At 40.8% G+C, this 15,357-nt stretch overlaps 2 protein-coding genes across 2 annotated transcripts; both read right to left on the bottom strand.

The window, feature by feature from the left end:
• Positions 1 to 361: 361 nt before the first annotated feature.
• LOC310793223 (C-C motif chemokine 3-like) lies at positions 362 to 3,093 on the bottom strand. Its single transcript, XM_083654986.1, has 3 exons — positions 2,957 to 3,093; positions 2,607 to 2,721; positions 362 to 1,276 (listed from the first exon to the last, which is right to left on the bottom strand). Exons 1-3 carry the CDS (start codon positions 3,021 to 3,023, stop codon positions 1,159 to 1,161), a joined length of 300 nt encoding a protein of 99 aa, XP_083511112.1. The 5' UTR covers positions 3,024 to 3,093; the 3' UTR covers positions 362 to 1,158.
• A 5,045-nt stretch (positions 3,094 to 8,138) lies between these two features.
• On the bottom strand, positions 8,139 to 11,462 carry LOC310793224 (C-C motif chemokine 4-like). The gene is made up of 3 exons (XM_083654987.1): positions 11,325 to 11,462; positions 10,245 to 10,359; positions 8,139 to 9,056 (listed from the first exon to the last, which is right to left on the bottom strand). Exons 1-3 carry the CDS (start codon positions 11,389 to 11,391, stop codon positions 8,945 to 8,947), a joined length of 294 nt encoding a protein of 97 aa, XP_083511113.1. The 5' UTR covers positions 11,392 to 11,462; the 3' UTR covers positions 8,139 to 8,944.
• Positions 11,463 to 15,357: the final 3,895 nt, after the last annotated feature.

A 15,357-nucleotide genomic window follows, 5' to 3' on the forward strand; every position in this document is an offset into this window, starting at 1 on the left:
AGAAAAAAGAAAAAGAAAAAAATCATACAAGAGTCTTCAGAACATTCCCTTTCATCCTTATCTCCAAAGGCTAGTTTCTCAGTGATAGTATAGATTAGTTATCTATAAAGGTTAAAAAAAATGCAAATGCGGCCAAAATCTTTCAGAAGGTTGAAGCTAGAATGGATGGACCTTCTAACCCTAACCCCAACCCCAACAAATCATAACATTTTAAATGGGTTTCTAGTAGGTTTAACTGGGTAAATGGTCTAGGTGCGCTCTCTAGTGGCAGAACGAAAAGTGTGTTATCAGGTTACAGAGTCAATTGATGCAGCGGCAGACTTTCACATGCTTTATTTAATCCAGTAAGAGAGTATATATGTAGACCCGAAGCATACAGAATTTAACACTTTAAAACATGATTGTAATTTGTAAATATTACACACATCACTCTTCTAGTCACATGACACATTCCATCAACTAACAGCAACGTTCTTTATGTTATTTGCATCTGGTTGTACATTCAGATATATAAGACCTGACAAATAGCTCACAGTGGTTCAGTCTATAGTGGTCAAGCTGATAGCTTATATTCTATTGATGATGCCAAGGGGTGTTTCAGTTTTTTTTTTCTGTATAAGTCAATTGTGCATAATGTTGTACAGTATAAACACCCACACAAAAACATAGGCTCCCTATATTACACACATTTGAATAACTTGTAGGCCTATGTTATGTTTTGACACAGATAAAATAAGTTAGTATTACAAAAATATATTAAAAAAATACAATATGGAATGTGTGTAAATCTTTCTTATTATTATCCAAGAGTCTATTTTAAAATATGTGCTAATCCCAATATGCATTATTTATGAATGTATTTACTAATATTTCAAATCAACTGTACGTGCTCATCCCAGGACATTATTATACATTGATATATGTACTTGAAGCAGCTTGCCAGGATATACAGTATTATTCACAATTATTCAGCATATTTTGAAATATAAATCAGAATCTAGCGTATAGGTTCTTATATGGCAACATAGATAGAAAGGTAGTTACATATTTGCAGTCAACAGTTGTTAGTTTAGTTAGAAATGTTGCAGCATCGCGATGCACACACCGGACCGAATCCCTCTCTCAGTGGCTCTGGTGATGCATATAGTGTTGCCGTGGTTAGATGCTGCTCTTCTCTCCAGGGAGGATGTTACTGCTGTCCAGCTTGCTGATGATGTCCTGCACCCAGCTGTCTGAAGGTCTGGCACACAGCTGTTTACCAGCCACGATCTCCAGCCTGGAGGGGAGGAGCAAAGAGACTGTTAGATAGGCTCAACATTTCAGAGGGAGTATAGGCACCATGATGGTGACGATGGTGACTGGGATTGATGTTGTTGGTGATGATGAATGATGATACAATATGATTATGATAAGATACAATGTGTTATAATACGATCCGATACAATGTGTTATAATACGATCCGATCCTGATGTGTTATAATACAATACAATGTTAATACAATATGATACAATGTGTTACTATACAATACATTATAATATGATATGATGTGTTATAATAGAATACGATACAATGTGTCATAATACAATACGATACAATGTGTCATAATACGATCCGATCCGATGTGTTATAATACAATACAATGTTATAATACAATACGATATGTTATCATGCAATACATATGATGTGTTACACGATATGTTACGATACGATATGTGATGATACGATATGTTATGATACGATATGTTATGATACGATATGTTATAATAATGATAATAATAATAATTAATTGGATTTATATAGCGCCTTTCTAGATACTCAAATCGCTTCACATATCAGGGGATGGGGGGCTCAACTCATCCACCACTGATGTGTAGCACCCACCTGGGTGGTGCACAGCAGCCAGTTTGCTCCAGAAGGCTCACCACACATCAGCATCACGGTGGAGAGTTGAGGACTGAATGTGCCAATTAAGTAATGAGGGATGATTAGGTTAGCCTGGGTAAACCCATCCCCCACGTGACCTGCTCTCAGACCTGTTGTCAGTCACTATGTGACTGGGAACTGAGAGAGCAGGTCACGTGGGGGCTGGGTTTACCTAGGCTATGATTAGGTGGCCATGATTGAAGGAAGGCCTGTGTGGGAATTTTAGCCAGGGCACCGGGGTTACACCCCTGATGTTGTGAAGAGTGCAGATGGGATCTTTAACGACCACAGAGACCACAATATGTTATAATACGATACAATACAATACGATATGTTATAATATGATACTTTATAATACGTTCTAATATGTTATAATACAATACGATACGATACGATGTGTTATTATAATACAAATACAAACTTTGCCAGATTTGTCAGAAATTTCTGTCGATATGGATGATGAGATAATGTTGGTGATGATGATGTTGATGAAGGTGATGTTGTTGAAGATTATGCCGGTCTTGTGATTGATGTTAGTGACCATGTACTGTAGATGTTGACGTGTAGATATTGATAATGATTGGTGATTATCTGTAGATAATGATAGATGTTGATCTAGATGATGTTGGTAATATTTATACACACCCAGTAACAGCCTATTGTTGTAGTGTGCCCTACTTACAGCACGCCAGGGTTGGAGCACTTCTGGCTGGTCCTGAAGTAATCGATCACTTTCGCTTTGGGCTGAACCTTAACGAATTTGAAGCAGCATCTCTTCGGCCCAGGACCACGCATTCCTACCAACAAACACCTGAGAATGAACATCTCAGCAAGATACAACACACACGCACACACACACACACACACACACACACACACACACACACACACACACACACACACACACACACACACACACACACACACACACACACACACACACACACACACACACACACACACACACACACACACACACACACACACACACACACACACTCACACACCGAGTTTTAGGTGTTGGGCTCTTACCTTGGCTCAGGGTGATGACAGCCAGCAGCAGCACGAACACAGACAGAGCGAGACGAGGAGCAGCCATGCTGGAGAGAGTGTGTGTTCTTTGTGGTCAGTACAGCCTGATAGAAGTGACTGGGAAGCTGTCACTGCTGTGGTGATGTGTGGCTCTCTGCTCCGTTACACCTGTTCCCTTTATACAGTACAGGCATCAGGGGAAGAAGTGGCGGGACTCTCGGGACATTACGTAGCCCAGTCCCTAAGTGTGGGGGTTACCGAGAGTGGGAGTTCCATGTTTGTCTTGCATCTGTATTTCACTTCCCAAAACAAACATAACACCAAGCTCTCTGATGGAAGAGGAAGTAGACTATGTGCTCTCCCTGTGAAATCTGTTGTTTGTTCTATGGTATATGCCATGTGACTGTTTGGGAGTGTGCCTAACTTTCCATCCTCCTGTTTCACACAACTTTCAGTGACATCATTGACATATTTCTACAAATTGCCTAATTGAGTGAGTAAGCGAGTGTCTTTTAGAAAGAAGTAGCGTTCCACGGAAGCTCGGTTTAATGAAGTACTGTGGTTGACCAGCGATGGTCAAACCCACAATAGGACAAAACAGGCCAGTAAACCCACATAATACAATGTAAACTAATGAGTGAGTGCTTTACAATCAATATACCGTAATACAGTATGAGACAGACAGGCACAAATATGTGAATCTAAAATGTTGTCGTAATTAATATAAAAGAGGCAACAAGGTTTATTCCCCCTCACCAAAAACTAAAACTGACACTGTCTTGTTCCTTGAATCAAACCCCAACTTGACCTTTTGGTGGGGAAGAAATGGAAAAGTAGGCCCTACCTAAACTAAGCAACATTCCTATGTAACCTTGGACCCATATTAGGGCCAGCTTTGCTCCTCTACTCAGGTGAGCTTAATCAGTATAACGAATGGAGCTCTCCATGGTGCTGAACCCGTGTTGACTCATTTGGGCCACCAATTAACCATCTTTGCCCATTTAGTCTGTCCTAATTCAAAAACCTCAAAACAATGTAACCATTGAAAGACTTAAGACCTATAAATACTTAGGGATATAAATTGACGACCAGTTCAATTTCAATGAATGTACTACTGTGAAGGTAAAAAAACCGCAACAATGAATGTCCCTTTTTCGAAAATGGAAAAGATTTAATGTTGATTGCTCTATCTTAGAACTTTTTTACTAGGCTATACTCCAGAGCATCTTATCCTCCTTTTGGTCTGATTTGTGTACTTGGTAACATGCGCAACCAGTGGTGTAGTCTACGTGATACGCAGGTATGCTGTATATACCCACTAAGAAAGCTCCAGGATTTCCAAATACCCACTTAAAAATGTCTAAGGAGGATACATCGTTTTTTGACAGAACTTTCACTTCTGTGATTTTGTTTTGCAAATACCGAACAATATTGATGGACCTAACCCCGCTTCTAACCCTAACCCCAACCCCAACAAATCATGACCTTTTAAATGGGTTTCTAGTAGATTTAACTGGGTAAATGGTCTAGGTGCGCTCTCTAGGGGGGTCCCCAGATGGAGTCCATAGCTGGACCCCTACAGTACATCGGCCTCACAAGGTTCCTCCTCAGCCAAGTCACTGAGTAACTGAAATAGGTATAGTGTTCTGGACGCTGAGCTGTGGCAATCCATGTGGCAATCCATGTGGTGGAAAGGTTTTCTTGCGTGCACTGGGGGTGAGGGGGTGCCGCTGTGTCCCGGCCTGGCCTTCTCTCCCATGCCTTATGTGTGTGGGGGCGGCGGCCGGGGTGGGGGGCATCGGTGCTCACCATCACTGGTCGAGGGCTGCCGGTAGGTTAGAATAGCTTAGGTAGGCGATAGATTAGCTACAGCCTAACTATAGGCTGTAGACCTGTTATAGTGTTCAGGCTAAGATTCAGACTAGAGCAGAATAGGACAGGCCAGACTAGGCTGTAGATTAACTAGATCCCCTGTGTCCTAGTTAGTTCTGGTTAATGTCTAGAGTAGTCAGTTTGTCTGATCTTCTCCCCTCCCTCTCTTTCTCTTTTCCCCTTCCCTTGCTCCTTCCCCACTTCCCCCTTCCCGTTCTCTCCTCTCCCACATTTCCCATTCCCTCCCCACCTCCTCTCTTTCCATGCTCTCTCCTCCCCCACATCCCACCGCTCCCCCCCCTCCCTTCTCCTGCTCTCTCCTCTTTCTCCCCTCCCCTGCTCCTTCCCCTCCTCCTCTCCTCCCCAATTTTCCCCATTCCATGTCACTTCCTGCTCTCTCCTCTCTCACATTCCCCCTGCTCTCCCTCCCCTGCACCCTCCCACCTCTCCCTCTCCGTTCTCTCCTCCCCCACATTTCCCATTCTCTCCTCCCTCTCCCTGCTCTCTCCTCCCCCACATCCCCCTGCTCTCCCTCCCTCCTCCCCTCTCCTGCGCTCTCCTCTTCCCCCCTTCCCCCATTATTCTAAAGCATAGTACCCATTCTACTCCATAGCATGGCACCCATTCTATCCCCTCTCACTATCACGCCACTATTTTAAAGCATGGCACCCATTCTACCCTAAAGCGAGGCACCCATAAGCTCTATGAACATGTGTTTATTTGGCAAAGGGATTCACTACTAAAGGCTTGCAGCAAATTAAGTTAAGCATAGTTTGGTTGCAAAGAAATCGTCATATGTCCGTTTGTAAAATGTGTGTCTATATTTCTCTATCATATGATTGTTTGATGTGTTATTATTATTACTATTGTAATTTGTTACTGTTGTGTCAGTTAGCCCTCCTTTCCCTGTTCTCTCCATATTGTCTCTCATACTCCCCTGCTCTCCCTCCCCACCTCCTCCCGTTCCCGAAGCCCCCCCCCCCCCCTCCACTTTTCTAAAGCATGGCATCCACTCCATTTTAAAGCATGGCACCCATTCTCTTTCTTTCCCCCTTCCCCTGCTACTTAACTTTCCCCACCTCTCCTTCTCCGTTCTCTCCTCCCCCACATTTCCCATTCTCTCCCCACCTCCTCCCTCTCCCTGCTCTCTTCTCCCCCACATCCCCCTGCTCTCCCTCCCCCCTCCCCTCTCCTGCTCTCTCCTCTTTCCCCCTTCCCCTGCTCCTTCCCCACCTCCTATACCCCAATTCCATTTCCAGCCCCTCACAAATAATCTTGTTTTAGAAGCTTGACAATCAATTGACACCAGGAAATCAACATGAGAGGATAATCTACCCCCCTTTTTCCTTAAATTGGCTGCACCCTTGATCTCAGAACAGGTAACACATATTTTTAATCTTTCTCTGTTAACAGGTACAGTCCCTATAGCCTGGAAAACAGCCCATGTAACCCCCTTGCATAAAGGAGGAGATAAAAGTGACCTAAATAATTATCGACCAATATCCAAACTGTCCTGTCTATCAAAAATCCTGGAACCTTTCTAAATACTCCATATTGACCCCACATCAATCAGGCTTTAGAGAAAACCATAGCACAATCTCTGCCACCACTTTAGTCATAAATGACATTGTATCTGCCCTTGACAAGCAAAAACATTGTGCTGCCCTGTTTGTAGATCTTTCAAAGGCATTTGATACGGTTGACCATTCCCTTCTATTAAAAAGATTGTGTGATATTGGCCTTCATGCAAATGCTTGTAGTTGGTTTAAAAACTATTTGTCTGAGAGGCAACAATGTGTATAAACAGGAACTGCTCAGTCAGAGTTTCTGTCCATTACTAAAGGTGTCCCTCAAGGTTCAATCCTGGGCCCTGTCTTATTTACTGTTTATATTAATAATATTGTTTCTTCACTTAGTGGTTGTCAGTGTCATCTATACGTGGATGACACTATTATCTATTCTGTGAAATTGACCACTGAGAATCTGCAAATCACCTTTAGTGCCTTGCAGGATGCCCTTATAAATCTTAAATTGGTGCTTAATGCTAGTAAGACCAAATTTATGCTGTTCTCTCGGGCCAAAGACATTGTTTATAACAACTTGCATATATCTACTGTAGATGGATCTAATATTGAGAGAGTCCCAGAATATAAATATCTTGGTATCTGGCTGGATGAACACAACTTAATTTTAAATATCATGTGGACACTCTTGCCAGTAAACTGAGGCAAAAAATTTGATTCCTGTATAGGAACAGAGCCAGCTTCCAGATGATTAGTCGGAAAAGAGTGATTGGAGCAATTTTTCTGTCTGTATTGGATTACGGGGATGTGATTTACAGACACGCCTCTGCTTCTATTCTTAAGCCCCTAGACTCTGTATATCACTCAGCCATTAGATTTATCACCGGTGATAAATATGATACTCATCACTGTGTTTTATATAATAGAGTTGGCTGGTGTTCGTAGCACAAAGGCGAAAATTGCACTGGCATTTGTTTTATATAAAGCCTTAATTGGAGACTGCCCAAATTACCTCACTTCGTTACTGAAGTGGAAATCTGGCTACTATAGCACACGTGCCACCAACTGGCTCACTCTTATGATACCAAGAGTTCATACGGAACTTGGAAAAACTGCTTTTAACTACTGTGCACCTCATACATGGAACACCATTCAACAAACACTAAAAACTCAATACCCTGGTATCTTTCGGTCAGCTTAAATCTCTGATCACCAACCATTCCACCACCATAACCTGCACTTGTTTTGGTTGACCGTACACACTTTATATGTTTACCATTTATTATGTTTGCATTTTGTACATTTACTGTATTTATTATGTATGTTTTTCTTTTTTGGGGGGGGGGGTATTGTGTAATACTCGACATCATTGCAAATGAGGCTTGTCCTCAATTAATTTTCGAGTTTAAATAAAGATTGAATGAATGAGTAAATGAATGAATACTCTCCAACATTTCCCATTCCCTCCCCACCCCATCACTCTCTCACATTCCCCCTGCCAGCTCCCTTCTCCTGCTCTCTCCTCTGCTCTCTCCTATATTCCTATATTTTCTATATTTCTCTATCAATTGTTCAATGTGTTATCTTTATTCTGTAATTTGCAAATGTTGTGTCAGCTAGAATTAGCTAGACATATTTTCTGTGAAGCCCTCTGGGACATGCTTGTGAATTAGGGCTATACAAATAAACTTGACTTGACTTGACTTGACTCTAGTGGCAGAACGAAAAGTGTGTTATCAGGTTACAAAGTCAATTGATGCAGCGGCAGACTTTCACATGCTTTATTTAATCCAGTAAGAGAGTATAGACCCGAAGCATACAGAATTTAACACTTTAAAGCATGATTGTAATTTGTAAATATTACACACATCACTCTTCTAGTCACATGACACATTCCATCAACTAACAGCAACATTCGTTATGTTATTTTCATCTGGTTGTACATTCAGATATATAAGACCTGACAAATAGCTCACAGTGGTTCAGTCTATAGTGGTCAAGCTGATAGCTTATATTGTATTGATGATGCCAAGGGGTGTTTCAGTTTTTTTCTGTATAAGTCAATTGTGCAACAATGTTGTACAGTATAAACACCCACACAAAAACATAGGCTCCCTATATTACACACATTTGAATAACTTGTAGGCCTATGTTATGTTTTGACACAGATAAAATAAGTTAGTATTACAAAAATATATAAAAAAAATACAATATGGAATGTGTGTAAATCTTTCTTATTATTATCCAAGAGTCTATTTTAAAATATGTGCTAATCCCAATATGCATTATTTATGAATGTATTTACTAATATTTCAAATCAACTGTACGTGCTCATCCCAGGACATTATTATACATGTACTTGAAGCAGCTTGCCAGGATATACAGTATTATTCACAATTATTCAGCATATTTTTAAATATAAATCAGAATCTAGCGTATAGGTTCTTATATGGCAACATAGACAGAAAGGTAGTTACATATTTGCAGTCAACAGTTGTTAGTTTAGTTAGATATGTTGCAGCATCGCGATGCACACACCGGACCGAATCCCTCTCTTAGTGGCTCTGGTGGTGCATATATGGTGTTGCCGTGGTTAGATGCTGCTCTTCTCTCCAGGGAGGATGTTGTCCAGCTTGCTGATGATGTCCTGCACCCAGCTGTCTGAAGGTCTGGCACACAGCCGTTTACCAGACCGGATCTCCAGCCTGGAGGGGAGGAGCAAAGAGACTGTTAGACAGGCTCAACATTTCAGAGGGAGTATAGGCCCCATGATGGTGACGATGGTGACTGGGATTGATGTTGTTGGTGATGATGATACAATATGATTATGATAAGATACAATGTGTTATAATACAATACGATACAATGTGTTATAATACAATACGATACAATGTGTTATAATACGATCCGATCCGTTGTGTTATAATACAATACAATGTTATAATACAATACGATATGTTATCATGCAATACATATGATGTGTTACACGATATGTTACGATACGATATGTTATAATAATGATAATAATAATAATTAATTGGATTTATATAGCGCCTTTCTAGATACTCAAATCACTTCACATATCAGGGGACGGGGGGCTCAACTCATCCACCAGCGATGTGTAGCAGCCACCTGGGTGATGCACAGCAGCCAGTTTGCTCCAGAAGGCTCACCACACATCAGCATCACGGTGGAGAGTTGAGGACTGAATGTGCCAATTAAGTAATGAGGGATAATTAGGTGGCCATGATGGAAGGAAAGCCTGTGTGGGAATTGAGCCAGGGCACCGGGGTTACACCCCTAATGTTGTGAAGTGTGCTGATGAGACCACATCAACAATGACCACAGAGACCACAATATGTTATAATACGATACAATACAATACGATATGTTATAATATGATACGATACGATATGATATAATATGATACGATATGTTATATAATACAATACGATACGATACGATACGATATGATGTGTTATAATACAATACGGTATGCTACGATGTAATGTGTTATACAATATGTTATGATATGATGTGTTATAATACGATACTTTATAATACATTACAGTATGTTATAATACAATACGATACGATGTGTTATTATAATACAAATACAAACTTTGCCAGATTTGTCAGAAATTTCTTTCGATATGGATGATGAGATAATGTTGGTGATGATGATGTTGATGAAGATGCTGTTGTTGAAGATTATGCCGGTGTTGTGATTGATGTTAGTGACCATGTACTGTAGATGTTGACGTGTAGATATTGATAATGATTGATGATTATCTGTAGATAATGATAGATGTTGATCTAGATGATGTTGGTAATAATTATACACACCCAGTAACAGCCTATTGTTATACTGTAGTGTAGTGTGCCCTACTTACAGCACGCCAGGGTTGGAACACTTCTGGCTGGTCCTGTAATAATCGATCACTCTCGCTTTGGGCTGAACCGTAGCGAAATTGAAGCAGCATCTCTTCGGCCCAGGACCACGCATTCCTACCAACAAACACCTGAGAATGAACATCTCAGCAAGATACAACACACACACACACACACACACACACACACACACACACACACACACACACACACACACACACACACACACACCAGGGTTCGACTGGTATGGGTTTTTAAAAGGCTACTGATTTTTTATTGAATTGTTTAATTGAAGCTGCTGAGAGCTGATATTTTGTGCCAATATTCAATATCTTTCAATTTGAACCATAGTTCTTGTACACAACCAATGTGTCTGGATCTATCAAGCAGGAGAGTTCTAGCGTCCCATCGTCTAAATTCTGTTTTTAAGACTCTTACAAATTGTAGAATTATTATGGCAAGCAACAGCAGCAAGGGAACAAATGACACAAACATTTCAGAGCCGTCTTCAGCCCGTTTTTGACTGTGATCCAATGATGTTTTTCACGTCAATTGGATCATTTTCATTCAAAAAGAAAATCCCAAACTAAAACTCTGAATGAACTAGGAGGGTACTACTCTCACTATCATTCATGCATATTTGTGTGGCATCTGACCAAAAGATGCCATTAGAACTAGTTCAGGTTAAGCTCTTATATAGATAACCTGTAGCCTAATGACCAATTCCACAATAAACATGTACTCAATCAAATACTGTCATTTCAGAGGTGGATCACACTGACAGGACCAGATCTGACCGGTCTAAAGGGCAGTTTATAGTAGGCTACATGGTAACCACCGACAATGACCACTGTCTATCATCACGACGGTGTCCATTGGACATCGATGATAGACAGGGGTTATAGTCATGTAGCCTACTATAAATTGCCCTATCAGCTCTCTCTCTCTCTCTCTCTCTCTCTCACACACACACACACACACACACACACACACACACACACACACACACACACACACACACACACACACACACACACACACACACACTCACACACACTGAGTTTTAGGTGTTGGGCTCTTACCTTGGCTCAGGGTGATGACAGCCAGCAGCAGCACGAACACAGACAGAGCGAGACGAGGAGCAGCCATGCTGGAGAGAGTGTGTGTTCTTTGTGGTCAGTACAGCCTGATAGAAGTGACTGGGAAGCTGTCACTGCTGTGGTGATGTGTGGCTCTCTGCTCCGTTACACCTGTTCCCTTTATACAGTACAGGCATCAGGGGAAGAACCGGCTGGACTCTCGGGACATTACGTAGCCCAGTCCCTCCGTGTGGGGGTTACCGAGAGTGGGAGTTCCATGTTTGTCTTGCATCTGTATTTCACTTCCCAAAACAAACATAACACCAAGCTCTCTGATGGAAGAGGAAGTAGACTATATATGTGCTCTCCCTGTTAAATCTGTTGTTTGTTCTATGGTATATGCCATGTGACTGTTTGGGGGTGTGCCTAACTTTCCATCCTCCTGTTTTACACAACTTTCAGTGACATCATTGACATATTTCTACAAATTGCCTAGTTGAGTGAGTTTAGAAAGAAGTGGTTCTGTGGTTGACCATCAATGCCAGTTCCGGGATGTATAAAGAAACCCACAACAGGACAAAACAGGCCAGTAAACCCACATAATACAATGTAAACTAATGAGTGAGCGCTTTACAATCAATATACCGTAATACAGTATGAGACAGACAGGCACAAATATGTGAATCTAAAATGTTGTCGTAATTAATATAAAAGAGGCAACAACGTTTATTCCCCCCCACCAAAAACTAAAACCGTTTTGTTCCTTGAATGAAACCCCAACTTGACCTTTTGGTGGGGAAGAAATGGAAAAGTAGGCCCTACCTAAACTAAGCAACATTCCTATGTAACCTTGGACCCATATTAGGCCAGCTTTGCTCCTCTACTCAGGTGAGCTCCATCAGTATAACGAATGGAGCTCTCTATGGTGCTGAACCCGTGTTGACTCATTTGGGCCACTAATTAGCCATCTTTGCCCATTTAGTCTGTCCTAATTCAAAAACCTCAAAACAATGTAACCATCGAAAGACTTAAGACCTTTAAATATTTAGGGATATAAATTGACGACCAGTTGAGCTTCAGCGAAGGTGCTACTGTGAAGTAAAAAAACCGCAACAATGAATGTCCCTTTTTCGAAAATGGAAAAGATTTAATGTTGATTGCTCTATCTTAGAACTGTTTTACTAGGCTATACTCCAGAGCATCTTATCCTCCTTTTGGTCTGATTTGTGTGCTTGGTAACACGCGCAACCAGTGGTGTAGTCTACGTGATACACAGGTATGCTGTATATACCCACTAAGAAAGCTCCAGGATTTCCAAATACCCACTTAAAAATGTGTAAGGATACATAGTTTTTTTTGACAGAACTTTCCCTTGAGGGATTTTGTTTTGTAAATACCGGGTAGAGTAACTGCAGCGGAATACATCTCCCCTATTCACACCTCCATTCATAGAGTTCAGCCATGTGCAGAGCGCATGACGTGTGGAACGTGGTGGTCTCTCCCATATAAGAGGGGCTTTGAGTTTGGCCATGACCTTTGACCTAGACCTGACGTCACCTACTTGCTTGCTACTTGCTGCTTGACGGTAATATTCCCCCGGCTCGACAGTTCAATACTGTGAAGGAGTCATGCAGATCCTGAGCCTTCAAGGGAAGTGCTGGACCAAAAGAAGAGAGCATAAAAGAAAAGTCCCCACACTGTAGCCCCCGTTAGCTGATGTTCCAGCTACGGCAGCTGCTCTTCTTCAGAAGAAGAGTAGTAGCTTGAAATGTCACATGTTGGGATGTTTAATTAAAGAGCCTGGTGCAGGTTGGAGACCACATTATGTGGGAGGGGTATAATATAGCAATGGGGTTTTCTTTATCTATTTTTTTCTTCCTTTTTTTTTACCACACATACGTAGCTGCATCTAGAATCATTTTGGTAAAGCAGTTGGCCACTGTTCCTGAAATGAAACTGTACACCTGTGATGTCAGACCCAGTAGAACATCCAGCAACAAGTGATGTCACAGGTGGAGAATGTCCATTTATTTAGAATGACACCTTTTTCTCAATATTTCTGTCCTGGAGGACAGGAACATTTGTTTGTTTTTGTTTTTTGGGGCATGTTCATAATAATCATCAGGCCAAAATATAAATCCATTACAAAATTCAATGTGCACCACCATGGTTCATTTAGAATGCCACCCTTTTCTCCTTGAGGCAGACTGCACAGTGACAAAACCAGTTTGGGAATTCTTAAGGTTTTTTCAGATGTAGCAAAACAGCAATGTTAATGAGCCCTGTGGGATTCCTTAGGCAGACTATATATTTTGGCAGTGTGCACAAACCTATCTATCTATCTATCTATCTATCTATCTATCTATCTATCTATCTATCTATCTATCTATCTATCTATCTATCTATCTATCTATCTATCTATCTATCTGTCTGTCTATCTATCTATCTATCTATCTGTCTATCTATCTATCTATCTATCTACCTATCTATCTATCTGTCTATCTATCTATCGATCGATCGATCTATCTATCTATCTATCTGTCTATCTGTCTATCTATCGATCTATCTATCTATCTATCTATCTATCGACCGATCTATTGACCGACCGACCGATCTATCGATCGATCTATCTATCTATCTATCTATCTATCTATCTATCTATCTATCTATCTATCTATCTATCTATCTATCTATCTATCTATCTATCTATCTAACTGTCTATCTGTCTATCTGTCTATCTATCTATCTATCTATCTATCTATCTATCTATCTATCTATCGACCGATCTATCGACCGACCGATCTATCGATCGATCTATAATCCTTTATCAGGAGCGTATTCTTTCTCGGATGATTAAAGCAGTACAGGCGTATTATAATATAAAATTGGCACTCCTTAAAGGCAGAGAAATAGCGAGCAGCAATTGTCTTTTCCATGCATAATGTACCTTAAAAAAGTGATGTCTCTGTGATGGCTACACCTGTATGGGAGGTTATTGTCCGCATTACTCATAGCTGCTCTTTAGTTACTGTAAGTTCAGAATTAGTCAGATTCTCAGTTTCTCAGCATAGTTAGTCATACATTCCCTCGCGCCTGACCAGCCATTCATGAAGGCACAATGCAGCAGTATGTAGTTTACAACTACAGCTGTAGTTTATTCGGTACTTTACAACATTTTTGCTTCAGATCTTTCAGCTCACCAGACCTGCGGTACATTTATTTTGTCATATGTTCAATCTTTTTGTTATTGTGATCAACTTTTTATTGACATCATTCATTCAATACAGGTACATGACATTATTGAAATACATTAGCCAGGATGTATGAGCCCTCTTCCCACCCGCCCACTCATATCACCCACCCAATACCCATCAGAACATGTGATGAAAGATGTCAGACAGTCATGAGTTCAATCTTAAAATGTTTTTCTTAATTCTGCCAGTGACAGTGAGGTACTGAAAGTTGCAGTTTCACGTGTTCCAGGGTCTAACAAGTGTCCGTATCTTGAAACAAGGCAAAATGAGGAACATCACTAGTATCAAGAAAATCTCCCATGATTCTTTCACTAAGATTTTAAAATTAAATATAAGTTAAAATGGATGTTTTTGGGGGTGGGGACAGTTAAGGCTGTATCAGTACTCGATACCTTTAAAATATCGACCAAAATGACCCAGTATCAAAACATCTCCAGTCAAACGATACCTGTATTCGATCCTTTTTGTACACAGTTTGAGAAAAAAATTACTATTTGTATGGTTTTGCTCACAGCCAATCACGGCAAGCGTTCTTTGATTTAATGTGATATGTGATTGGGCCACGACCGCAGCAGCTACAACCCGTACAGTCTGTGGCGGTGAAGTCGAGCGGTGTATGTGGCAGTGGCACGGTGTTGGCGGTTTAGCGCAGTTGTTCTCAAAGTTATTTTCACTATAATTCCATACATAGCAACACAATGACAGAATGTATGGCTATTTTGGTCATGGGTTTCATACACTTTCTGTAAAGTGAACATCTAAAAGCAAAAACCGTATCAGAT

This window comes from Poromitra crassiceps (assembly GCF_964638095.1).
Source record: "Poromitra crassiceps genome assembly, chromosome: 18".
Classification (NCBI taxonomy): domain Eukaryota; kingdom Metazoa; phylum Chordata; class Actinopteri; order Beryciformes; family Melamphaidae; genus Poromitra; species Poromitra crassiceps.

What these genes read in the sequence shown, in the direction of transcription:
- LOC310793223 (XM_083654986.1), bottom strand. Translation starts at nt 3,023, where the DNA reads ATGGCTGCTCCTCGTCTCGCTCTGTCTGTGTTCGTGCTGCTGCTGGCT. An exon ending in TGTCATCACCCTGAGCCAAG is followed by an intron (nt 2,722 to 2,956) that starts GTAAGAGCCCAA and finishes GTTTGTTGGTAG; the next exon opens with GAATGCGTGGTCCTGGGCCG. An exon ending in TGCTCCAACCCTGGCGTGCT is followed by an intron (nt 1,277 to 2,606) that starts GTAAGTAGGGCA and finishes CCTCCCCTCCAG; the next exon opens with GCTGGAGATCGTGGCTGGTA.
- LOC310793224 (XM_083654987.1), bottom strand. Translation starts at nt 11,391, where the DNA reads ATGGCTGCTCCTCGTCTCGCTCTGTCTGTGTTCGTGCTGCTGCTGGCT. An exon ending in TGTCATCACCCTGAGCCAAG is followed by an intron (nt 10,360 to 11,324) that starts GTAAGAGCCCAA and finishes GTTTGTTGGTAG; the next exon opens with GAATGCGTGGTCCTGGGCCG. An exon ending in TGTTCCAACCCTGGCGTGCT is followed by an intron (nt 9,057 to 10,244) that starts GTAAGTAGGGCA and finishes CCTCCCCTCCAG; the next exon opens with GCTGGAGATCCGGTCTGGTA.